We start from the raw sequence: 27,716 nt of genomic DNA on the forward strand, positions 1-27,716 counted from the left end.
TTTCTGAACTGTGTCATTATGCCACAGATGGCGAAGCCAACCACGTCTTGTACTGGCTCAGCATCAGGGAGAATGCCAGACTCTTCAGGGAGTGAGGGAGATAACCCCTATTTCAGGGAGTCTCCCTGACATTCAGGGAGAGTTGGCAAGTATGCTTCATACACAAAACATAATAAAGTTTAAAAAAAAAACACATTGAAATAATTACATTTGTTTTCACATTTTTAAGGCAAGAAAACCCTAAAACACGTGTCAGGGCTTGTTGGGAGAAACAGTTCTATTATTAAACTTGTATACTATTAATTTTATTTAATTTTATATTCAGGCCTATTTGCAGGGAGGAAGGCCGGCTTACGTATTAAATGTGGGTGCATTGATTTAATGCCAGGTCTGTTTTAGATTTACACGAACATTGCAGGATCAACACAAGCAACAGCTGAGTTTAAGACACCAGCAGCCACAGGTGATCAAAGTGACAAGAACAGGTAGGAGAGAGCAGGACAGTCTGCCATCTGTCCTGAATCTGGTGGGCCAGTCCTGAATTTGGGTGACTGTCTCGCTCAGTCAGGATTTGGTCCAACTACAAGGACAGTTGGGAGGTATGTCCCGCTTTACACTGTACTACTGGTGAAGGCAGAGCTGTGTGCACCTAACAGTAGTGCACACTGTATTGTCTGTGTATATGTCTAAAATTATAGCCATAGTACACCTTAGGGGCCCCCCTGTCTAAAGTGCCCTGGGCCCGCCAGAGCCTTAATCCAGCTCTGCATGGGACATGCACCTCATGACAGGTGCCGTCCCATGTGTGAAGAGAGGGAAGAGTGCACAGCTCGTGGATGCAAAAAGGTAAGTTGGGAGGGAGATGGGGGTGTAATATATTGCTAGTGTGTATGTTATGTGTGTGTGAGGGGCCACTGTGTGTGTGTGTATTATATGTGTGTGAGGGGCCACTGTGTGTGTGTGTGTGTATTATGTGTGTGTGAGGGGCCACTGTGTGTGTGTGTGTATTATGTGTGTGTGAGGGGCCACTGTGTGTGTGTATTATGTGTGTGTGAGGGGCCACTGTTTGTGTGTATTATGCGTGTGTGTGAGGGGCCACTGTGTGTGTGTATTATGCGTGTGTGTGTGAGGGGCCACTGTGTGTGTGTATTATGTGTGTGTGTGAGGGGCCACTGTGTGTGTGAGGGGCCACTGTGTGTGTGTGAAGGGGGGCCCCCAAACCGATATCTTGCCTAGGGCCCCATGAGGTGTAAATCTGGCTCTGGTTGCAGGAGGGGTGAAGGAGGGTGTAGTTCTAAAGATAATACCGTGAACGGAGAGTAAGAAAAGCAATTTGGTAAACATTGGGGTTTAAGAGTAAAAGACAGGAAACTGAGGGAAATAAAATAAATACCTAATTGCCATGTGCAGTGCAGTTAGAAAAGAAGTGCAGAGAATGGGTAGAACATACAAACTCCACATAGGACCCGGGTTGGAATCTAACTCATAGCACCAGCGATGTGAGGCAGCAATGCTAACCACTGCACCAGATGAAAGGAATAGGTATGTATTTCTCAATTTTGCTGCTTAAATCAAGGTGTGTGAGTGGGAAAATTGAAGTCGTAATATTCAGACTCAGAATAGGCCTTTAAGTTACACTGTATCAGCTAGTGGACACCAAGCCTAAGTGGGCCTTTATTGCTAGCTTGAAAACAATAGCGATTTCACTTGGAAGATATAAGCAAGCCATCAGGGTTCAAGAAAGTGTCCCTGTGATTCAATAGTAAATGTATACACTTACGTTTCAGAGTGTCATGCCTCTTGAAGTCTGAATTACTGCAACTAACAATTCTGCCTTCATTTTCCCATACAAGATTTCAAAATAATTCCTGAAACAGCTCTGATATATTATTGTGTTTAGTATATAACTAGCACATTGGACCCATTCCTGAAATGAATAACACATTGGAAGACATTTCTGTATGTTTTTATTTCTTTTTCTGTTTGAAAGGTATCTTTGTTTATATTTTGGAATGGAATTTTGCATGATTATTACATAGAAATGTTGTAATCCTGCTTGGCCTGTCAGTGTATTGCCTCTAAACCTGGTTCCTAGCTGGACTTGTTTGTGATATTGTTGTACTCTGTGACTTTTTTTGTATAACTTATGAATAGTAATCAAATATATGGGACTCTCACTATTTAGAGTTAGGACCACCCTATTAGCAAAAGCGCCGTGGAGTGGCGGGTGGCTTAACATACACTTGCAAATGTGTGCAACTGAGACTTTTTTGCATTTTTATGTTCAAGTAAAAACGAGAGAGACATAAGCTGCATGGAAAAAGAACTGTACAGTATACAAATAAAATGGCTAGTAAACACTTACCCATGTTTAAAAATAATTCACGCTTTATTTTTTCTATTACTTAGTCTCCAGGATAATGCATTTGTATTTGACTCCAATTTTAGGAACGTCTTGGATTTAGAACATGGTACTTCCAGATGAAGCAATGAGTGACAGATGTGGGGGTTAAACAGTTAACTGCAATGTGTTCTACTAAAGGGATTGCAGGTTTTTGAACATTGATGGAATAATGACAGATTACACACATCAGCGTTTTGTACAAACTAAGTACCTATTTAATTAAAAAATGTACATGATGGCATTCAGCCTATGAATAGGACTGCTGCACTGGTAAGAAAAATACTAATGTACGTAAAGGAGGGCAGAGACTTCTATCATGCTGTACATGTACAATTTTTAAGGCAGTCACATAAATTATGTATAGTTCCTGCATTGAAAATAGGTTAACGGTTGTCTTTTTATAGATGGTATAGATATCACTAAGAGACACATACAACATAAAAATCAGTCACAGACCTGGTAACTATCATATACAGCTGCTATAAAATATACAATACCTTTTTTGTATTTTGTTACATTTTGTTTTATTACATTATGGAATCCAAATTGCCGGGTGGATACATTCTAATGTATAATTAAAAAGCTTTTTTCTAGTTAGAGAAAAAAAAAAAAAGCAGCCGTGAATTGATAAAGATCAAAACAAATCCAAGAAACAGATTTTGAAAAATAACAATTGGAGAAAGAATAGAAGATTTCAAAGAGTTTTAATAAACCCACAGCACTGTCAATTCCATGAGAAAGAAACTGAAGATTTATGGCACACGTATGAATTTGTTTAGTCCTCCTAAACTGAGCATCCCTAGAGGGACACTTGTTAGTGAGGCCACCAAGGAGGCCTATGGCAACTCTGATAGAGTGAACAATGATGCACTCCATTGTGACCGTGAACTCACATTCCTTGTTTCAGGCGTTAGCAAATGAAATGATCACCTCCAAGGAACCCTTAAAACAAATGCAAAAATAATCAGTAGCTAAACACAGGGACACGGTATAAATTCAAAACTTAGTGTATTTAGTCCATATAGGTGTGAACAGTTTACTATATCAGTTATTTTTCCAAGCACTACATGTTGGGAGCCATGGCCCTTTCACCAGGTGCTTATCTTCCATAACAGAGATTGGATAAACTGTGTGGGACAACACAAACCTGTGTGTGGCACTTCACAAACCTGGGCTGTAGGGAAGAGTGGCCAATAGAAAACCTTTCTTGAAGAAAACTTACATAAACTTTAGCCTAGAGTTGCCCAGAAAGTGTATGGAAGACCCATATACCAAGCTCATCAGGACACAGAATGGTCCTGTGTCCTGATGAGACCTTTTTGGCCTCAATGCTAGACGCTGTGTTTGGTGCACTGACACAAAGCATGGTGTTGGGTGTGGCTGCTTCTCTTTTTCATGGATTGGAAAACTTGTCAAAATACAGGGAAATGGATGGAGCGAGGCTTGGACAAATATTGGAGGAAAATCTGCTTTCCAAGGGACCTAGGGCGTATGAGAAGATTTTTATTCCAGCAGGACAGTGACACAGCAGAATCCACATTGGAGTAGCTTAAATGCAAAATATGCAATGTCCTGGGCTGACCAGACAAAGCTCTCCCCTTGGCCCTATAGGGAATCTGTGGAATAATTCAGAAATTTCTGTTCACAAATTTTCCAAATCCAAGCTCATGGACCTCAAGCAATATGGCAAAGAAAAATGGGTAACAATTATAGTGTCAAGGTGCATAAAACTGATAGTGACTTACCCAAATAGACTCACAGCAGTAAATAATCATGCCTCCTTTGAATGTTCAGACAAAGAAGATTAATACTTTTATGTTACATTTTTTTTATTTGTATTTAATTAACAGCTTTTTTTTTTTTGCTTTTTTATTTTATTTGAAACAATGTATTTTTTGTAATCTTCAGTAGTAAGAATCGCCAAATAAATCCATTTTGATCCCAAAATAAAAAAAGAATAGATTGCTATTAGAGCTATCAATCTTTGGCACGCCAAATGTTATTGAACTACTACATCTTCCATTAAGCTAAACCATCAGTGGGCTTTTGTCCATGGGAGACCTAGTTTTTGCCACTATGAGTTTGGTAGCAATGGAAGACTGACTTGTTAAAATCCATACATGTCCACTCTACCGGAATGGCTGGGAGACCTCTGAATTCTGGGTAGGTCGGAAGAGCAGGCCATTCTTCTGCACTGGGCCGGAAAGCCAAGCATGCCAGTCACATTATTAGCTGGTAATCGCTGCCACCTTGCCTACCAAAATATAGATTTACATGTTTTATATAAAATTAAAAAGTGTATTTTTTTTTTTTTTTAAAACCTTTAACATTTTGAACTCCTTCCAGTGTTCCAATTTAACAGAGATGGCTGCACCTTTTCTGCACATCTGTTTAAGACCGTGTTCTCACAGATGGAAGGGGTTGGTTTTCTTTGTAAGTGACAATAGAGAGGGTTTCTAAATGTCGATATCCAATCGATAGCACTAGCTACCAACCATGAGTAGTAAATATTGCAGAACTTCTTCCCATCCCCATTCTGCCACTCAATGGGGCAGATTTAATTCCCGCACTACTGTTACTACGGTAATAGATGCGCTTTTTTTTACCATTAGTGCGTTAATTTCAATGCTGATTTTTGCTCGCAGCCCTGTGAGTCATGAGCAAAAATCGGTGTTATAATTGCCGTACCCGTACCAATGGTAATAATGCGTGTCCCGTATTCTAAAGAACGACACAGGAAATTGAATCTGCCCCTAAATCTGGTGGATCAGGCCCATCTTTGCCTTGTATTTTTACTTCTCGGGCCTGAGTCATTAAGCAGAGCAAAGCAAAAAAAAAAAAAAAAAAAATGTGATCCTGGACAAACCATGTTACAATGCAAGGAGTACAACCTAGTTTATTATTTTACATTATTTTAGGAAAATACTCCCTGCTTTTTCATGTAGCACACACTTGATAGTTTTATTTTTACACTGAAATTTAAAGTTTATGTAGGACATGTCCTACTCCAACTAGAAATATGCCCCCACATTTTCTATTTACCTCCCCCTCCAATGCAACATGGTTTTCCCAAGGTGCAAAGTTACTCCCTTTTATTGCTTTGCTCTCCCTATGACTAAGACCCCAAGGTTCCAACATATTTCATCTTGTGACACATTTTTTTCCTGACATGTTTGTTAAAATATTGTGATAAATAATCGTTAAATCATGAAAAAATATGAGAAACGAAGGGGAACACTATCTATTTGTTTTTGTCTATTAAAATACATTTCACACATCATCCCCATTGTTTCCCTTTAAGACATTTTAACCATCATACCTCAATTCTTGTGACAGAACCAGCACATCAATATGACACACAGGTCACTGCCCTAGGAAACAGCCATCTCGTAATAGTTTTCTTAAACCTTTGGATTTTGATTTATTTTCTTGTCTCTATTTCTCAGACAATGAAAATAGGTCACTTTGCTGTATAAAAATATTAATAATGGTATATTGTATGATTGTCGGACAGATGTTGTAGTTTCCAGATTAGACAATATCAGCCTTCAGTTTTTGCTATCTTCCTGCTTGACTGGATCTGACAATCTATCAGCAGATTACGTCTCGTCAGTGAGATGTTATAATTGTGTTTAGCTCGTATGGCAGCATGTGAGCTTTCAGTAGATTGCAAATATTGAGATGATCTCTGAAAAGCTCTTCTCTTGTACATTAGCAGATTGAAGTCTATATCTCTGCAAAGTCATCCCTTTGCCAAGTACAGCGGATCCAACCTTACAGTATATTATAAACAATCTCATCTATCCAGCGGCAATATAAAAAAAATCACCTTTTGGTGTTTTTTACATTTTATTTTTTTACATCTTGGAGTCCAAATTAATTTATTTGTGAATTATTATCATACGAAAATATTTTATTTCAGATAAATAAATACCCTAAAGCTTTTTGTTAATTAATTACAAATATAAGCAGGTTATTTATTGTTCAAGTATTCACCCCCCTGGTGCAGTCTTTTGCCTTCAGAGGTCACTTAATTGGTTGGGTTTCGCCTGTGTACAATTAAAGCACCAATCAGGGGAAGGATATAAGAAGATTTCAGACATTTAATATCCAGCCAAAGCGCTGTCCAGTCCATTAAAAGAAATAGAAAAAATATGGCACAGCTGTGTCTACAACAGACCAACCTCCAATGCTGATCTTCCGTGTAAGAAGTGCTCTTGTTAAGGTGGCCACCAAGAGGTTTGTGGTAACTCTGACATAGCCACAGTCTTCTACGGCAGAGGTGGGAGAAGCTGTTCATAGTACAATAGTCTCACAAATCCTCTTAGTGAGAGGGGGACAAAAACAAATCCATTGTTGCAGAAACCTTACGTGAAATATCACCTAGTATTTGCAAAGGAAGCATGTTGGAGACTTGAATTCCAAGTGAAGGAAAATTCTATGGTCTGATAACAGCAAGACTTAACTTTTTGACAATGACTGAAATAATACAGCAAAAGCCACCTAGGAACAGCTTAAATGTAATAAAAAGTAATGTCCTTGTATAGTGGCCCAGTGAAAGCTTAGATCTTAATCACAATCTTTGGAATGATTTCAAAATTGCTGTTCATCAACAGTCGCCATCCAACCTAGGAACTCAAACTCTATTTCAAAGAAGAATGGGTGAAAGATTTAGGGGTAGCTTTAAACCTTTCTAAAAAGAGAAGGTGTTGCTCATAGCAACCAATCAGATTCTAGTTATAATTTTCTAGAATGTACTAGATATGATAGCTAGAATGTGATTGGTTGCTATGGACAACATCTCCACTTTTCTTTTTAGAAGGTTGAGTAAATATACCCCTTATTGTTTAAATGTGCAAAGCTGGTCAAGACATACCAAAATATTGCAGCTAAATGTGCTTACACCTAGTTTTAAAATAGGAGGTAGGATTATTTATGTAGTCAACTAACAACTGATTTTTAGTTGTAATATTAAAGACTTTTTTAAAGCATTGTTTTTTGTTTTTTAATCGGACATTAGTGTTTTGTGTTGGGAAAACGTCAATAAGTCTATTTTGATTTCATGAAAGAAAAGAAAATTTGAAAAATACCAGAAAGAGGAATTGGCGTATACAAGAACAGGCATAAACAGCAAACATAATTCTTCCTGGAAGATAAACTGAACTATTATTAAACTCGCCCTTTTTATATATATGTAATACACTAAATATGTACATAATGCTAAAAAATATGCCATATAAACATAACAATTATGTAGTCGTCATTAATTCTTACTTAGGAGCATACACAAGTCTCAATGGCCACTTCAGTAACTTCATTTTCTCCCATTACCTGTGTCCACATGAATGTTTGTCTTAGGCGTTTAGCCGCAACTAGGAACAATTGGGTATTTGTAACAGCATTAAAAAATTATTGAATATTTTCTTGTGCATCATAAATACCCCCAGAGAAACATGTCTGGATGTAACTTTCGGCAGTGATTCCCAATCAGTGTGTCTGTATCCTGAATGTATGTATCGTTAGAATCTATAGGAAACATGATAACTCTTAAGAGCAGTGTAAAGAAATGGAATGTTCTTTATATCTGAACTGTATACTCATTGAAAATAAACAAAATAGCTATGTTTTAGTTTGTTTTTTGAACCTTCTCAAAATTATTCTGTTTATTTAATTATTAGAATATTTTCAGTTGAGTGCCTCATAGCACTCAGTCATGTGCTGTCGGCGTGTTTCACACCAATAAAATGTAAATTTAAATGTACACACTAGGTGTCAAAAAGTATGTGGACGCCTGAAAATCTTATGCATATGTGCTTGTTCAACATATTCCAAAACCATGTTCATTAATATGGAGTTGGGTCCCCCTTTAGCCGTTATAACCGCCTCCACTCTTCTAGATTTTTAAACATGGTTGTGGGGATTTGCATAGATTCAGCCACAAGAGTATTCATGAGGTTGGCCGTTGATATTGGATTATAAATCCAGGCTCGCAGTAGACAATCCAGTTCAACCCAAAGGTGTTTTAAAGTGGTTAAGATCAGTGCTCTAGGTAGACCAGTCAAGTTCTTCCACACCAAACTCAGGAAACTATTTTTTGATAGACCACGCTTTGTACCCGGGGGCATTGTCATGCTGAAATTGGAAAGAGCCTTCCCCAAACTGTTTTCACAAAATTGGAACCACAAAATTCTCTAGAATGTCACTGTATGCTGTAGAAGATTTCCTTACACTGGAACTAAGGGCTCAAACCAAACCATGAGAAACAGCCCCAGACCATTAATCCTCCTTCACCAACTTTACAGTTGCATTATGTATTTGGGTGGGAAGAGTTCTCCTGGCATCCACCAAAACCCAGATTCATCAGAAAGATGGTGAAATGTGATTTGTCGTCCACTGCTCCAGAGTTAAATGCTGGTGTGCTTTACACCTCTCCAATTGACATTGTGCATGGTAATCTGACGCTTGTGTGAGGATGCTCGGCCATAGAGACCCAATCCATAGAACCCCCAACAAACAGTTCTTGTGCTGATGTTGCTTCCAGAAGCATTTTGTCATTCTTTAGTGAGTGTTTCAACTGAGAACAGATGATTTATACTGGCTAAGTGCTTGAGCAAATAGCTGTCCATTCTGTGAGCTTGTAAGGCCTACGCGTTCATTACAGTTGACTGGGGCAGCTCTAGCAGTAATTTAACGATCTGACTTGTTGGAAATGTGGCATGATATGACAGTGTAGCATTAAAAGTCACTACTGCTAATGTCTGACTGCCAAGATTACACGGCTGTATGTTTAATTTTATGCACCCGTTAGCAATGGGTGTGGCTGAAATGGCCAAACACACTAACTAGAAGGGGTATCCCCATACTTTTGGCCATGTAGCGTGTGTGTGTATCATATATAAATAATATTAAAATAAACAAGATAGAACAAGGGCCACTTCCAAGGTGTAGAATCACACTTTGACTCCTCTATCGTCATCACAACCCTGCCGCTTTGTGTTTACGGAAGTGGGTGGCACATGATGTGATAACCCCACCCACTTCTTGCTGTGAATCAGGTCATCAGATTACCTTCAGACTTCCGTGACCTGTATAAAAACCCGTGGTAACTTCTAATATCCTTTTAATGTTGGGGGTATTATCCCATCTATACTACATGAAATATAATTATCAAAACTATGTTTGTGTTTAAAGGATAAAAAATCATGAGGTGAATTGTAATTCATAATGTAGTTTGATGAAATTCCACTTAAGATAAAAGCCTGCTGGAAAGATGAAGGTTTGTTGGCTGCATATTGGTTTGTTTTCTCTTTGCTACTCAGACGGGAGACTAATGCACTAACCTTTGAGTAGTATTAATTCTAGCAGCATAATGTTTTCTGCAACCATTTACATAAATGTTCTTCAAACATGTCTACTTAAATGAATGACATTTCTCAAGTACATTATGTTGAGAAGCTCTATTATTGCTTGAGGGAAAAATCTGTAAATTCCAATTTCATGGTATTAACACTGTTACTTTGAAAATATGTAATGCTGTATTTATCCATGGGAGCTACCCACATGAAGAGTGCTAATGCATGCATTTATTGTTCACATTTATATTTGAACTGAAATCTCTTAAGTACATCCATTGTTGAGGATGTAGAAACATTTCAACAGTATGTCTGTTTAATTAGTTTTGGTTTTTCTTTTTACATAGAGTATTTCAATGTATTTATTTTTTTAATTTCTTAATGCATTGGAGTTGTATTGCTCTTTGTTTCCACAGCCCGTCTTCACATGAACTTTTGCTCCTCTGCAAAATGTTTACCAATGGCCACGTGTGTGTGTTATAGCAACCAGTGCAGCATAAACTTGTAGAACTTAGCAGAAGAGGTCTTCACCTATAGCAGCCGCCTTTCCCGTAGTGATTGGTTATGCTCACAGGTACTCGGATGCCCCCAGGACTTGCACTCAGTGTAGTACAAGTTTATGGTCACATAGTAGTGCTCAGGTACAGAAGGTAATACACGGAGTAGGGATAGGCCAGAGATTTGCGGACTATACAGAGATGATAGTGTCTGACTGGCCTAACAGAGCGCAGGTGAAGAAATCTGGTACAAGCTGGGTCAGGGCCACAGGCAAAGGTTCAGAGTCTGGGTATAGGCAGAAGATCAGGGTCACAGGCAAAGGTTCAGAGTCTGGGTGCAGGCAGAAGATCAGGGTCACAGGCAAAGGTTCAGAGTCCAGGAACAGGCAGGGGTCATACACGGGAAAGCAATCCAAGGTTAAATACCAACACAGCATAGAAGCAGGTAGCAGACTGGAACACAACGCTATAACCGGAAGTGAGGCTCAGTCCTCACTGCCTTAAATAGTACTAAGAGCCAATCAGGGCAAAGCCCTGAAAGTATCCCCGGGAGTAGTCTAATTGAATAGGAGTGCTAGTGGCCAATGAGGACACAAGGTGCCCAGCTCATAATATTCAGCCAGGTGGCTGCAATACATGGGGAATCAGCCTAAAAGACTGATACTAAACAGCCCTGCGCGCGCGCGCCCGGCTGTTTGACGGGTGCGGTGGCAGGGAGTAACAAGCATTAGGCTACCGGGACGAAGAGGCCGGAAGTCACGTCCCGGTCGTCATGAAGACGAGCGGGACACCAGAGACCAGGGAAGTGTCAGTGCTCCGGTCAGTGTGTGCCTTTAAAAACTAGATTTGCCTTCAATCCCTTTGCACCTACACACTGTAGGTATATGTTGGGCATGACTGTGCTTTAATATAGATGGCAGCAGGGATTTGGGGCCATTACAATGGGGTGCGGCTGGTCAGAGCTCCATGACAGACTGTCTTTGATAGTCTACGGTCACGATGCAACAGCAGGGAGCCAATTGATGTGGTTTCTGGTCATATGATTGCTGTTTTCACAGTAAACGTTTGTTTACAGAAACAAACTGTTACCATTATTTATTATTAACATGTTAGCTATACAAGGCAGCATGCTCCAGAGTACTTTACAATTTTGGACAAACACCGTAATAAAACAAGACACGGTATTAGCAGACAAAGTGGTAAGATGTCACAAGCTAACGATCTCTATAGAATGCCCTCCTGTCTCTGCCCTCATTGGGATTTTAGCTGCTGTAGAAAGAGAAATGAGCATGCTAGTATTAACAATGTGAAATTACAAAAATACGGAATTTATTTTAATTCCCTGTTACCACATTAACCCTTTATCCATATTAGCTCTTGTTTATGTACTTTTATTTAGTTGTTTGGTTAATTGTAAGGATAGTTGTATAAAGTCTGGCTTCTGACAAAACGCGTCAGGTTTATTCTCCTTCTCTCTCTCTAAATTCCCTACCACACATACACATACTATGTTCATTTTGTCAGAAGCCGATTAACCTACCAGTATGTTTTTGGACTGTGGGAGGAAACCGGAGCACTTGGAGGAAACCCACGCAAACATAGAGAGAACATACAAACTCCACACACATAAGGACCTGGTCCAGAATCAAACTCCTGACCCCATATATATATATCAAGATTTAGCACAGCTGTATACGTTTGGCAGGTAAATTGACAATGTTGGCTCACTCTCTGCAGTCTAGATACATGGATAAGGATGAGGAGTTAAGAGTATAAAAAAGGATGCAGCTCCAAGGGTAATAGAGGATTTGAATGCATTCATTACAATATAATATTTTGTTTTAGTCATTAAAATAATTGTATTGCTGGTGATCTTGCACAGACCTTTTTTGCTTATCTGGTGTCTCTTAAATAAAGTAACTCCCTGTAGTTTGACAGTAAAAACGTCCTTTGTAAAGTGCCCTCCAGCCTTACCCTGCTATAATGAGCCGCCTGGTATAGCTATACGGCACCTTGTGAGAAATAACAGTGGTACTGACTTGGGTCACTTTACTCTGCAGCCTCACAGATTATGGAGACCTGGAACACAACTTAATCATGAGAAATACCCACAAAGAGCCTGGGGGGGGAATCATTTAGAAATAAATAATATTTAACTGGCTAACTTCTAGAGGGGGGGGGGGGGGGTGCTGTATAATTGGTTAATGAACGTAAATAGTAAGGAGTCTCTTAAAAGCTTCCCAACAACACGTGAAAGCATTATCATAGCATTTTATTGATATTCTATAGTAAAATAAAAATTTTAAAACAAGCTTGTTATTTTACTCAAGATTTCATTAGAATACTTTGTTACATATTTATTTTGTTTCCTTCATTTAATCTTCACATGTACGGGTGATAGGTGAGGTACAGCCAAATTATGTGAGCCAAGTGATTATGATTTTTTGTGCATGGCCATAACCAAACACTGGTAATCAGCAGAACAAGGCTCCACTGTTATATCTACAAAGACTTTATATTCAGAATATCCCATGGGCACACACAGTCATTCTTTTCCAAACATCTTGATTAACCTAATTGTGAAGTGTGTTTGTGTACAGTGTGTGTTTGTGTACAATGTGTGTTTTCATACCTATCTGCCAACACAATGCGAGCTTGCATGAGAACTTCTTACCACTTTTATATTTATTGGACCTTTTTTGGCAAAATACTTTTTTTGCTATCAATTTTGCTATCAATTTTTTTTAATAATCATAGCTTAAGATGGCAAATGAAGCTTCTAAACTGTAAGGTTGAAACCTTATTACATTAGTATATTAGATTCTATAATCACATTACAGAAATATTACTGACAGTGGTGTGATTTTAAAGGTGGTTTAAACTTTAAATAAATTATTTCCCTTACAAGTAATAATACTTTGCTGTGGTTCCCTCCCCTGGAACCTCTACTATTCACTGCATTTATCAGGATCTCTTTCTGTAGCAAGGCAAAAAAACCCAGCGTCTTTAAGTAAAAGCGTTCTAGAGTGAGTCCCAGCTATATGCGAGAGCCAGGGCCCTGATAAATAGAGCCAAGAAAAGGAACCCACCACCAAAGTACTATTATTGTTAAGGAAGGAAATTTAGTACAGGGATTATTTATAGTGGAAACCCCCTTCAATTAATGTTTATTTTTTTATGTATTTGTAGCAATATATAAAGGACCACTAAACCCTCAATTTTCATGTAGTAACTATAAAGGTAAAATACATTGTTCAAAAATACCCTGACAGTGTCTAGATAGATTCTTATAGACAGGGGCTGGCTAGCAAATATTGGCCCAGGGAGTAAGACATTTTGAGAGAGCAGAGAGAGGCAATTGTTTGGGTCCTCGGCTATCTTGGGCTCCAAAGCCCTGGTCAATTTTAACCGTCACCTTCTTTTATACTCATGTGGAATCCAATGTACAGTGTCTGGTGCTAATAGCCAATTGTAGAGTGCTGTCTTCCGGTTGCTAATGACAATCCCCAGAGCTTTCTCTTGATTGTGCAGAGCCGGTGGCAGTGATTAGTATTGGAATGGGCTGTTATTTGTATTGTAGCCCTCTGAATGGAGCTCAGTATGTGATAGTGGCCTTGCATTGTAACATGGTTTGTCCCAGAGAACATTTAGTCCTTTTTTGCCTTAATGACTCAGGTCCTATAAGTTAGGTAAAGATAAAGCATGTACCTATTGCTGCGACCCAGTGAAAAGTAAAGTTGGCCACATACAGTAAGATGGATACATTGAATAGATCTAGGTGTTCAGCTACTGTGCCAAGCACACATATCATACTGTGCATTGAGCCTCTGCATCTCTGATCACCTCAGCCAAATATTTTACATCATCGATGGGAGTCATCAGCCAAACAGATTTTACACCCTGACAGATCAGTGTTTAGCTATCTGGTTAATCAGGCTAAATAAAACATGGTCAAATTGGCCAATCAGATCAAATTTATTTGCCTTTGAGCAGCACAGTGGCTTAGTTGTTAGCATTTCTGCCTCACAGCACTGGGGTCATGAGTTCGATTCCCGACCATGGCCTTATCTGTGTGGAATTTGTATGTTCTCCCCGTGTTTGCGTGGGTTTCCTCCGGGTGCTCCGGTTTCCTCCCACATACTGGTAGGTTAATTGGCTGCTATCAAATTGACCCTAGTCTGTCTGTTTGTGTGTCTGTGTTAGGGAATTTAGACTGTAAGCTCCAATGGGGCAGGGACTGATGTGAATGAGTTCTCTGTACAGCGCTGCGAAATTAGTGGCGCTATATAAATAAATGATGATCATGATTGGAGAAAATAAAACTCCGTTATAACAGCTGTAGCTGATGGCCATGATAAATTAAAAAGTAAGATTCTTGTAAAAAATGTTATACCCACAACATAGACTGTATTCTATTCATGCAGTGTTATAAACCTGGAACTAAATGTTCTAAGAAATTGACCACTCCCTGTGTAACATTGGACCACAAAACACTTTTTCTTTGCAGTATAGTAGATGTTTTTATTTCACATTCCCCAAAGTATACGCTATGTGTGACTGCTATACTGTACTCGTAAACGCGTCAAGACTCTTTCTATGCTTCATTAGATGTTTGCTGTGATGATCTTTGTCTCCATTCCTTCTTCTGAACACAAGTATTCTTGTTGGCACATCTCATGTAGGGAGTTATTTATCAACACACAAAGTGCAACTTAGTCTGTTGGGAACGGGTAACATTAGCAAATCCATATTTAAGGTACCGGTACTCACATGGGTTTTTACAATCGCCTGGTACGAGGAAGCTTGAATAAAGGTAAAAATATTAAAACCACTTACAATAGTTTTAGTATATGCCAGATAGACCAGGAACACAGCATAGTCCAGATTTTCACAAGTGTGTCAAGATTTTCAGTAGACAGAACGGGCGGGGTTTGCACATTTGTGGTACTTTCCTGATCAAATATGGCCAGTTCTGGCATTGGCTAGTGAGTCATGATTTATTACTCTGAAATAATGGATGATAAGTTTTGTTCTATTTTTCCTCTTTGCGGCATTTAGTAAAACTGCAGATATTATTGTAACTTACATAACCATAGTATGTAAGAGCACCCGTGAATACAAGCCCTACGACGTATTCAATATATACATACTGAGCTGGAGTTTCACTCTCACCTTCAGTATTCATTGTCTGCTCTCTCCATTCCCTCCTATTGATATGTCCCTTATACTGCTTTCATACTGCTGCCCGGGCAATATCCTGGATATATGAACCCGGGATATTGTTGGGGGACAGAGGGGAGCAGAGGCTCCTCCGTAGTCAAATTCCCGGGTAGATTGCGTTCATACTGAACACGGGTCTGCCCGGTGTCTCCACGGCAACATCACAAGAGGAGATCTGATTGGCTCCTTTTGTGATGTGTTTTTTTTTACTTTAACATTGTGTCTGGTGAGATTCGGGTTGAAAAACCCGGGTCACACCATTCATAGTGCAGGCTTCCCGGGGCAGACCCTGGAATTACACCACCAAAAGACCCAGGTCTAATTCCTGGGGCTGATGACCCGGGAGTTAGATCTGGGACCAATCATACTGCACCTCGACCCGGGTCGTCTGGGCTTGCCCCGGCAAAAACCTGGGATTTTGGTGCAGTATGAATGGGGTATTACTCCGTTGTAATCAATTGTAGGTGGCTGGAGCAGCCAGACACTGGATTCAGCTCTTTGCTACAGCTTCTTGGACTGCCATCCAGTAGTATAATCCATAGTGACCTTACAGGGTGACAGATGTGTTCTAGAACTGAGAAATGTTCCTTGCTGGAAGTTGTATGTCACCTGGACCTGCACTGAAGATAACTGGCACTGTTTATTCCTCAGAATAGCTGCAATGGTGGCTTATCACATCACAGCAGTTTCCCTGAAGTCTTCTAAACTCTGCTCTGCCAGATATGGCACCTAAGTTCCGTGGCCTAATATTAAGTGCTTCCTTCCCAACTCCATCGCCCTACAAATAACACGGTGACCTGGAATTTCCTGTTACATTGTTACTGCTCTAGAACAAATCTCCTTTTGTAACTTTAATAATCGAGTAGTACTTCATATCATGTAGGCAAAGGTGCAAAAACAAAAGGAAATCTAGGGTCTTCTATTTCTTCTAATAATCAGGAATTCCTGTGTGTTGGTGCATAAAAACTTTGCATGTAAGATTTGGCAACACCTGAGCATAGATGCTCTAGATCAGATGATGCACTATGACTGCAGTCAGACAATGACATCATATCTAGTCATATCATCCATCGTGACTCACATCTGAAGGCTCCTTAGGAGGTGTTAATAGGAATTAGCCATCTGTTTGGGCCTATACAGTCTGCAATTTGCGGCCAGTTAGACCGTTTTAGACCACATCATACAAAATCACAAATTGTCATTATATATAATAATCGTCTCAATATTTTGTTCCTGTAAGTAGTTCATGGATGATGTAGTATTTAGTTGCATCCGTTCTCCTTTCAATGTGGATAGTATTTCCTGTGCAACTTGCTGGCACACAACTCCAAAGCAGATCCACCCCTTGCCTAATGGTTGGACAGGAGGTACATAGAAACAAGACCTGTGGGAAAGACTCATGAATGCGTTAATCTAGCTACAGGCAAGAAATATTTTAAAACACTGCATTACGTTTCTATCAACTTTATCATTCCTTAAACATGTACAGTTAACACTTAAATACTGACACAGCCTGCATTTTTAATACATTTTTAATATGATATATGCAAGTATATGTTAGTATCTACATTTACAGCAATGTTGAAATGTTCCTGCTGTGTGACATGGCAATTCAGTATCTCTCTGAACAGAAGTTAGAGTGCTGCAAACACCCACTCTTCCAAGATGTGCTTCTAGATAGCCAGCATGTGGTTCTTCTCTGTCGAGGATGTGCAGCAGGGAAATCGCTAGGATCCTCAAAGACCTGTTATAAACTAGGGATGAGCGCACTCGGATTTATGAAATCCGAGCCCACCCGAACGTTGCGGATCCGAGTCGGATCCGAGACAGATCCGGGTATTGGCGCCAAATTCAAATGTGAAACTGAGGCTCTGACTCATAATCCCGTTGTCGGATCTCGCGATACTCGGATCCTATAAATTCCCCGCTAGTCGCCGCCATCTTCACTCGGGCATTGATCAGGGTAGAGGGAGGGTGTGTTAGGTGGTCCTCTGTCCTGGTAGATCTCGTGCTGTGCTGTTTAGTTCTGTGCTGTGCTGTTTAGTTCTGTGCTGTGCTGTGCTGTGCTGTGCTGTGCTGTGCTGTGTTCTGCAGTATCAGTCCAGTGGTGCTGTGTGCTGTGCTCTGTCCTTCTGAGGTCAGTGGTGCTGCTGGGTCCTGTGCTGTGTCCTGTTCAGTCCAGTGGTGCTGTGTCCTGTGCTCTGTGCTTCTAAGGGCATAGTTATTTCCCCAATATTCCCTTGTGTTTAAAAAAATAAAAAAAAGTTTTTTAAAAAAATACCAAAAACTACTTTAATTTTTTTTAATTACCACAAAATTTGCACAACCAATCCTGCAGTATAAGCCCATTGGTACTGCAATATTACCAAGTTCACACATTCAGCAGTAAAAGTCCAGTGGTACTGCAATATTACAAAGTTTACACATTCTGCAGTATCAGTCCAGTGGTGCTGTGTCCTGTGCTCTGTCCTGCTGAGTTCCGTAGTGCTGCTGGGTCCTGTGCCGTGTCCTGTTCAGTCCAGTGGTGCTGTGTCCTGTGCTCTGTGCTTCTAAGGGCATAGTTATTTCCCCATTATTCCCAAGTTTTTAAAAAATAAAAAAAAATTAAAAATTAAAAAAAAAAAAAAATATATAATAATTATAACCAAATTTGCAAAACCAATCCAGCAGTATAAGTCCATTGGTACTGCAATATTACAAAGTTCACACATTCTGCAGTATCAGTCCAGTGGTGCTGTGTCCTGTGCTCTGTCCTGCTGAGTTCCGTAGTGCTGCTGGGTCCTGTGCCGTGTCCTGTTCAGTCCAGTGGTGCTGTGTCCTGTGCTCTGTGCTTCTAAGGGCATAGTTATTTCCCCAATATTCCCCTGTGTTTAAAAAAATAAAAAAAAGTTTTTTAAAAAAATACCAAAAACTACTTTAATTTTTTTTAATTACCACAAAATTTGCACAACCAATCCTGCAGTATAAGCCCATTGGTACTGCAATATTACCAAGTTCACACATTCAGCAGTAAAAGTCCAGTGGTACTGCAATATTACAAAGTTTACACATTCTGCAGTATCAGTCCAGTGGTGCTGTGTCCTGTGCTCTGTCCTGCTGAGTTCCGTAGTGCTGCTGGGTCCTGTGCCGTGTCCTGTTCAGTCCAGTGGTGCTGTGTCCTGTGCTCTGTGCTTCTAAGGGCATAGTTATTTCCCCATTATTCCCAAGTTTTTAAAAAATAAAAAAAAATAAAAAATTAAAAAAAAAAAAAAAAATATATAATAATTATAACCAAATTTGCAAAACCAATCCAGCAGTATAAGTCCATTGGTACTGCAATATTACAAAGTTCACACATTCTGCAGTATCAGTCCAGTGGTGCTGTGTCCTGTGCTCTGTCCTGCTGAGTTCCGTTAGTGCTGCTGGGTCCTGTGCCGTGTCCTGTTCAGTCCAGTGGTGCTGTGTCCTGTGCTCTGTGCTTCTAAGGGCATAGTTATTTCCCCACTATTCCCAAGTTTTTTAAAAATAAAAAAAAAGTAAAAAAAAAATAAAAATTTTAAAAAAAAAAAATATACAATAATTATAACCAAATTTGCAAAACCAATACAGCAGTATAAGTCCATTGGTACTGCAATATTACCAAGTTCACACATTCTGCAGTATCTTGTGCTACATATAATGGAGACCAAAAATTTGGAGGATAAAGTAGGGAAAGATCAAGACCCACTTCCTCCTAATGCTGAAGCTGCTGCCACTAGTCATGACATAGACGATGAAATGCCATCAACGTCGTCTTCCAAGCCCGATGCCCAATCTCGTAGTACCGGGCATGTAAAATCCAAAAAGCCCAAGTTAAGAAAAAGTAGCAAAAAGAGAAACTTAAAATCATCTGAGGAGAAACGTAAAGTTGCCAATATGCCATTTACGACACGGAGTGGCAAGGAACGGCTTAGGCCCTGGCCCGTGTTCATGACTAGTGGTTCAGCTTCACCCACGGATCTTAGCCCTCCTCCTCCTCCCCCCCCCTACAAAAAATTGAAGAGAGTTATGCTGTCAGCAACAAAACAGCAAACAACTCTGCCTTCTAAAGAGAAATTATCACAAATCCACAAGGCGAGTCCAAGGATGTTGGTGGTTGTCAAGCCTGACCTTCCCATCACTGTACGGGAAGAGGTGGCTCGGGAGGAGGCTATTGATGATGTAGCTGGCGCTGTGGAGGAACTTGATGATGAGGATGGTGATGTGGTTATTGTAAATGAGGCACCAGGGGGGGAAACAGCTGATGTCCATGGGATGAAAAAGCCCATTGTCATGCCTGGTCAGAAGACCAAAAAATGCACCTCTTCGGTCTGGAGTTATTTTTATCCAAATCCAGACAACCAATGTATGACCATATGTAGCTTATGTAAAGCTCAAATAAGCAGGGGTAAGGATCTTGCCCACCTAGGAACATCCTCCCTTATATGTCACCTGAATAACCTTCATAGTTCAGTGGTTAGTTCAGGAACTGGGGCTAGGACCCTCATCGGTACAGGGACACCTAAATCCCGTGGTCCAGTTGGATACACACCAGCAACACCCTCCTCGTCAACTTCCTCCACAATCTCCATCAGATTCAGTCCTGCAGCCCAAGTCAGCAGCCAGACTGAGTCCTCCTCAATACGGGATTCATCCGAGGAATCCTGCAGCGGTACGCCTACTACTGCCACTGCTGCTGTTGCTGCTGTTAGTCGGTCATCTTCCCAGAGGGGAAGTCGTAAGACCGCTAAGTCTTTCACAAAACAATTGACCGTCCAACAGTCGTTTGCCATGACCACAAAATACGATAGTAGTCACCCTATTGCAAAGCGTATAACTGCGGCTGTAACTGCAATGTTGGTGTTAGACGTGCGCCCGGTGTCCGCCATCAGTGGAGTGGGATTTAGAGGGTTGATGGAGGTATTGTGTCCCCGGTACCAAATCCCCTCGAGATTCCACTTCACTAGGCAGGCGATGCCAAAAATGTACAGAGAAGTACGATCAAGTGTCCTCAGTGCTCTTAAAAATGCGGTTGTACCCACTGTCCACTTAACCACGGACATGTGGACAAGTGGTTCTGGGCAAACGAAGGACTATATGACTGTGACAGCCCACTGGGTAGATGCATCCCCTTCCGCAGCAACAGCTGCATCAGTAGCAGCATCTACAAAATGGCTGCTCATGCAAAGGCAGGCAACATTGTGTATTACAGGCTTTAATAAGAGGCACAACGCTGACAACATATTAGAGAAACTGAGGGAAATTATCTCCCAGTGACTTACCCCACTTAGACTCTCATGGGGATTTGTGGTGTCAGACAATGCCAGTAACATTGTGCGGGCATTAAATATGGGCAATTTCCAGCACGTCCCATGTTTTGCCCACACCATTAATTTGGTGGTGCAGCATTACCTCAAGAGTGACAGGGGTGTGCAGGAGATGCTTGCGGTGGCGCGCAAAATTGCTGGACACTTTCGGCATTCAGCCAGTGCCTACCGCAGACTAGAGGCACATCAAAAAAGCATGAACCTGCCCTGCCATCACCTCAAACAAGAGGTTGTGACGCGCTGGAACTCCACCCTCTATATGCTGCAGAGGATGGAGGAGCAGCAAAAGGCCATTCAGGCCTACACAGCCACCTACGACATAGGCAAAGGAGTGGGGATGCGCCTCAGTCAAGCGCAGTGGAGACTGATTTCCGTGTTGTGCAAGGTTCTGCAGCCATTTGAACTTGCCACACGAGAAGTCAGTTCCGACACTGCCAGCTTGAGTCAGGTCATTCCCCTGATCAGGCTGTTGCAGAAGCAGCTGGAGAAAGTGAGGGAGGAGCTGGTAAGCCATTGCGATTACACCAAGCATGTAGCTCTTGTGGATGTAGCCCTTCGTACGCTTTGCCAGGATCCGAGGGTGGTCACTCTTTTAAAGTCAGAGGAATACATTCTGGCCACCGTGCTCGATCCTCGGTTTAAAGCATATGTTGTGTCTCTGTTTCCGGCGGACACAAGTCTACAGCGGTGCAAAGACCTGCTGGTCAGGAGATTGTCCTCTGAAGAGGACCGTGACATGCCAACAGCTCCACCCTCATTTTCTTCCACATCTATGGCTGCGAGGAAAAAGCTCAGTTTTCCCAAAAGAGGCACTGGCGGGGATGCTGATAACATCTGGTCCGGACTGAAGGACCTGCCAACCATTGCAGACATGTCTACTCTCGCTGCATTGGATGCTGTCACAATAGAAAAAATTGTGGATGATTACTTTGCTGACACCATCCAAGTAGACATGTCAGACAGTCCATATTGTTACTGGCAGGAAAAAAAGGCAGTTTGGAAGCCCCTGTACAAACTGGCTCTATTTTACCTGAGTTGTCCCCCCTCCAGTGTGTACTCGGAAAGAGTTTTTAGTGCAGCGGGGAACCTGGTCAGTGAGCGGCGAAGGAGGTTGCTTCCTCACAACGTTGAAAAAATGATGTTTATAAAAATGAATAATCAATTCCTCAATGAAGTACAGCACTGCCCTCCAGATACTACAGAGGGACCTGTGGTTGTGGAGTCCAGCGGGGACGAATTGATAATGTGTGATGAGGAGGAAGTACACACTGTAGGGGGAGAGGAATCAGAGGTTGAGGATGAGGACGACATCTTGCCTCAGTAGAGCCTGTTTAGTCTGTACAGGGAGAGATGAATAGCTTTTTTGGTGTGGGGGCCCAAACAAACCAATCATTTCAGCCAAAGTTGTTTGGTAGGCCCTGTCGCTGAAATGATTGGTTTGTTAAAGTGTGCATGTCCTATTTCAACAACATAAGGGTGGGTGTGAGGGCCCAAGGACAATTCCATCTTGGAACTTTTTTTTTGGCATTATATGACCAATCAACAGTCGTTTGCCATGTTCAAAAAGTAAAACCAAATTTTAAAAAATTCAAGAAATTAAACCAAAAGTAAAATGCCGTGTCATAATTTAAAACAAGAGGTATTGACGTGCTCTAAAACTACTGTATTGTTGTTTATATTTTATAAACACTACACTTGAAAGCTTGAGTCTTTCAATAAAAAAGTAACTGTCCATTGCACGAATATTTGCAACAGGGACAATTTTAGGGTTAAGAAAGTCAACTAATAACACTTCGACGCTGTCTGTCTTTATAAACACTACACTTGGAAGTTGGAGGAGGTATTGTGGCCCCGGCACCAAATTTACTACCGGGGCCACTCCACTGTGCAGTCCATATTTAGGTGTATCAGATATTAAACAACGGTGACAGTTGATGCCCAATTTTTTAATTATATTGTGGCCTCGGTACCAAATTGTGTACCGGGGCCACCACACTACGCAGTCCAGATACTTGTTTGGTGGAATTCAGACCAGTTGAGGGTTTTATTATTATATTGTGGGGACCACTCTATCTATACCACACTACAACTCTATACCACTCTATTTCATACTTTAATTCTATTTAATACTTTAATTCTATTTCATACTTTAATTCTATTTAATACTTTAATTCTATTACTAATTACCATAAAGAGGAACTGCCGCTTCTATTTAATACTTTAATTCTATTAGTAGTTACCATAAAGAGGAACAAAATAAACCAATTTTACCAAAAGTATAATATGACTTAGACTTACAAACACTACACTTGAAAGATGGTGCCTTTAAATGAAAAAGTCAGTCTTCATTGCACGACTATGTGCAACAGGGACAGTTTTTTGGTTTACAAAGTCAACCAATAACACTTGGACCCTGTCTGTCTTTAACATACTTGATGGGATCTCAATGACGAATTGTCTGTACCATGTTTGGAGGAGGTATTGTGGCCCCGGTATCAAATTGGGTACCGGGGCCACCCCACTACGCAGTCCAGATACTTGTTTGGTGGAATTCTGACACGTGGAGGGTGTATTTATTTTATTGTGGCCCCGGTATCAAATTGGGTACCGGGGCCACCCCACTACGCAGTCCAGATACTTGTTTGGTGGAATTCTGACAAGTGGAGGGTTTTTTAATTATATTGTGGCCTCGGTACCAAATTGTGTACCGGGGCCACCACACTACGCAGTCAAGATAGATAGATGCGTATCATAGATAAAGTACATTCAGTGGTGTGGGGCAAATTGAAAAATATTCAAAATGCACTGACATTATCAAAAACAAGAGGTTGTCACACGCTAAAACTCCAACATGTATATGATGGAGAGGATGGAGGAGCAGCCGTATGTGTAGTGTAATGCAGACCTGTTGAAGGTTTTTTATATATTTTATTGTGGTGCCCAGTGCCCACTCCTCTAGGCAGTCCAGGTACATTTATTGGTGCGATTCATAAAAGTTCAGGGTTTTTAATATATTGTGGTGACCCACTCCTCTACGCAGTCCAGGTACATTTATTGGTGCGAATCAAACAAGTTGATGGTTTTCTTATTATATATATTGTGGTGACCCACTCCTCTACGCAGTCCAGGTACATTTATTGGTGCGATTCATAAAAGTTCAGGGTTTTTAATATATTGTGGTGACCCACTCCTCTACGCAGTCCAGGTACATTTATTGGTGCGATTCATAAAAGTTGATGGTTTTCTTATTATATATATTGTGGTGACCCACTCCTCTACGCAGTCCAGGTACATTTATTGGTGCGATTCATAAAAGTTCAGGGTTTTTAATATATTGTGGTGACCCACTCCTCTACGCAGTCCAGGTACATTTATTGGTGCGATTCATAAAAGTTGATGGTTTTCTTATTATATATATTGTGGTGACCCACTCCTCTACGCAGTCCAGGTACATTTATTGGTGCGAATCATAAAAGTTCAGGGTTTTTAATATATATTGTGGTGACCCACTCCTCTACGCAGTCCAGGTACATTTATTGGTGCGAATCATAAAAGTTCAGGGTTTTTAATATATATTGTGGTGACCCACTCCTCTACGCAGTCCAGGTACATTTATTGGTGCGATTCATAAAAGTTCAGGGTTTTTAATATATATTGTGGTGACCCACTCCTCTACGCAGTCCAGGTACATTTATTGGTGCGAATCATAAAAGTTCAGGGTTTTTAATATATATTGTGGTGACCCACTCCTCTACGCAGTCCAGGTACATTTATTGGTGCGAATCATAAAAGTTCAGGGTTTTTAATATATATTGTGGTGACCCACTCCTCTACGCAGTCCAGGTACATTTATTGGTGCGAATCATAAAAGTTGATGGTTTTCTTATTATATATATTGTGGTGACCCACTCCTCTACGCAGTCCAGGTACATTTATTGGTGCGAATCATAAAAGTTCAGGGTTTTTAATATATATTGTGGTGACCCACTCCTCTACGCAGTCCAGGTACATTTATTGGTGCGATTCATAAAAGTTCAGGGTTTTTAATATATATTGTGGTGACCCACTCCTCTACGCAGTCCAGGTACATTTATTGGTGCGAATCATAAAAGTTCAGGGTTTTTAATATATATTGTGGTGACCCACTCCTCTACGCAGTCCAGAAAGATACCTTGTTGCAACGTTTTGGACTAATAACTATATTGTGAGGTGTTCAGAATACACTGTAAATTAGTGGAAATGCTTGTTATTGAATGTTATTGAGGTTAATAATAGCCTAGGAGTGAAAATAAGCCCAAAAACTTGATTTTTAAACTTTTTATGTTTTTTTCAAAAAAAATCCGAATCCAAAACCTTAAATCCGAACCAAGACCTTTCGTCAAGTGTTTTGCGAGACAAATCCGAACCCCAAAAATAACGAAAATCCGGATCCAAAACACAAAACACGAGACCTCAAAAGTCGCCGGTGCACATCCCTATTATAAACCCAGCCAAAACACACACATAATCTTGTTCACAGGCTGCCATTAGTCTACCCACACATCATCATAGCATTGATTTATGTAACAGCAGCATATTCTGCATCACTGTACAACTATGAAGAACAATAAGAAACATCATCATGACTAACACAGGAACAAACAATAAAACAGAAGGTAAGAGGGTCCACTCGCTGGGGCCTGCATGTAATCATTGTGCCCTCATGTGATCACTAACACTACTCCCCAGTTGCCATCGCTGGTTCTGGGCCTCTCTAACATCAATTCACCCAGATGCCACACTGTGCTATTACTATAGTTCCACATGCCACATTATACCCTTACGTATCTTCACTCACTATGTCCTCCATATGCCAAATGGTGCCCCTATGCCCCCCATATGCTATTACTTTGAACCTTACATTCCATTATTGATGTTGTGTCCCCCACATGTCGTCACTGATGTTGTTGTATCCCCCACATGTCGTCACTGATGTTGTTGTGTCCCCCACATGTCACTGATGATGATGTGTCCCCCACATGTTCTCACTGATGCTGTTGTGTCCCCCACATACCGTCACTGTGCCTCTCAACATGACCTACACGTCCTTTAGTGCAATCACTCCCCTTCCCATCCTTACACACCCTGTCACTGTGATCCCTATCACTGTGTCCCCAAGGCATCTCCTAGTGTTGTGCAGGGTGACTGTACTCTCCAGGCCCCCACTCCTTTCCTACTCTTGTTCTCTTACAGTTAATAATGACACAATGACACTTACCAGCGCTCCTCTATCTTACTCAGAAGGAGCAGATTGTTACAGAGTCCCTGCTGCTGGTGACCAGAACACAAATAATAGCATTACTGAGAGATTTAATAAAACATTTAATTGGACCAGAGGTACCCAAACTTTTGCATACATCTGTATATTAGATATTGCACACCTTGTTGTCATTAATTGCAATATTAGAACTCACCAATGAGTAGTGTGACCATATCAGATTATGAGGCTGTAGGCCAGTTATAAGGCCAGTGACATCAGCTTCTGCATATACAATCGTTTATTCAAATAAACCATAAAAGTGCAGCCGTCAATACAAGATACAGTTTATTGATTGACACATATGCTGAAGCTAGTCTATCTAAAATGTGCCCAACTACAAGTCTTCTAAGACCTGGAGTTATTCAGCCCTCTTCTAAAACATTGTCACGGCAGACTCATTGTCTTGTGCAGATCTGTGCAATATGTTAGTGTTCTATAAATAGATTCACTGGATGTAAGAAGCACTAATAAAATTATGTAGCAGACAAGATGATAAATTGCACTTGCCACCACCAATAGAATTTACATTGGATAAATGATGCCTTGAGTTTTCATGTCTTGACCCAATGTTATCTGAGCTAACCTCTTTATCAGCCAGGGATTTTGACAGTATAGTAGACACAAAGCAATGATCATTTTACATGTCCATAGGAATAAATATACAAGTATAAGTATACAGCTAAAGATGGATTTTTTGTTGTTTTAAAGCACAGGACTGGCTTTCACTGAATAGATTGGGGAAAAAAATTATTACACAGGCCAAGCAGTACAGTAGAGGTAGGCAACCTATGCTCTTCTGCTGTTTTGGACTCCCAGCATGTCTTGCTGTCTTGCCCATCTTAGAAACATACTGGGGGAAAGTGGGTTGATTTTATTAATTTTTTGTTTATTTGTTGATGTGTACATTGCATGACCGTAAACAAATCTCCATACAGCAGTTGTTGTTTGCATTTTTTTGCTATGCTAAGCCACTATTTGTGTCTACTACATCCCTTTTGTATATAAACAAATGAATGATGGTAGGTGAACGTTTGTTGTACCTAAGTAAAACTTTGCTCACTTTACACATCATTCTTTATCTTTGTAAATGATTAGAGTACTGCTTCTCCTGTGTCACCCTAGACCCAGTACAATGTGGACTTTCCACAAATGATGATTATACATTCATGTGCATTCTGTAGAGAACACAATGGAACAGACTAGATATTAAAAGAGCTGAAACACCTGCCTTAGGGCAGGTACCCATTGGGGGATCTATTAGCATTTTTTGACGCTAACCATCATCATCATCATCAATTTATATAGCGCCACTAATTCCGCAGCGCTGTACAGCGAACTCATTCACATCGGTCCCTGCCCCATTGGAGCTTACAATCTAAATTCCCTAGCACACACACACACACACACACACACACACACAGAAAGAGAGACTAGGGTCAATTTTGATAGCAGCCATTTAACCTACTAGTATGTTTTTGGATTGTGGGAGAAAACCAGAGCACCCGGAGGAAACCCACGCAAACACGGGGAGAACATACAAACTCCACGACCATGGTCGGGAATCGAACTCATGACCCCAGTGCTGTGAGGCAGAAGTGCTAACCACTAGGCCACCGTGCT

At 40.7% G+C, this 27,716-nt stretch overlaps 1 protein-coding gene across 3 annotated transcripts in view; it reads left to right on the forward strand.

Annotated features, from left to right (window-relative positions):
• The window catches only part of COMMD1 (copper metabolism domain containing 1), a 116,959-nt gene that overhangs the window by 86,444 nt on the left and 2,799 nt on the right, over window positions 1–27,716 (forward strand). Inside the window, exon 4 of one of the 3 annotated variants that reach the window (XM_075203878.1) lies at window positions 26,805–26,873. The exons of the other annotated variants lie outside the window; for them this stretch is intronic. Within the exon in view, the coding sequence (XP_075059979.1) occupies window positions 26,805–26,825 (21 nt within the window). The 3' untranslated portion in view covers window positions 26,826–26,873. The remainder of the gene's footprint in view (window positions 1–26,804; window positions 26,874–27,716) is intronic. 3 annotated transcript variants of the gene reach the window in all.

The sequence above is a fragment of the Mixophyes fleayi genome, chromosome 3 (assembly GCF_038048845.1).
Source record: "Mixophyes fleayi isolate aMixFle1 chromosome 3, aMixFle1.hap1, whole genome shotgun sequence".
Taxonomy (NCBI): domain Eukaryota; kingdom Metazoa; phylum Chordata; class Amphibia; order Anura; family Limnodynastidae; genus Mixophyes; species Mixophyes fleayi.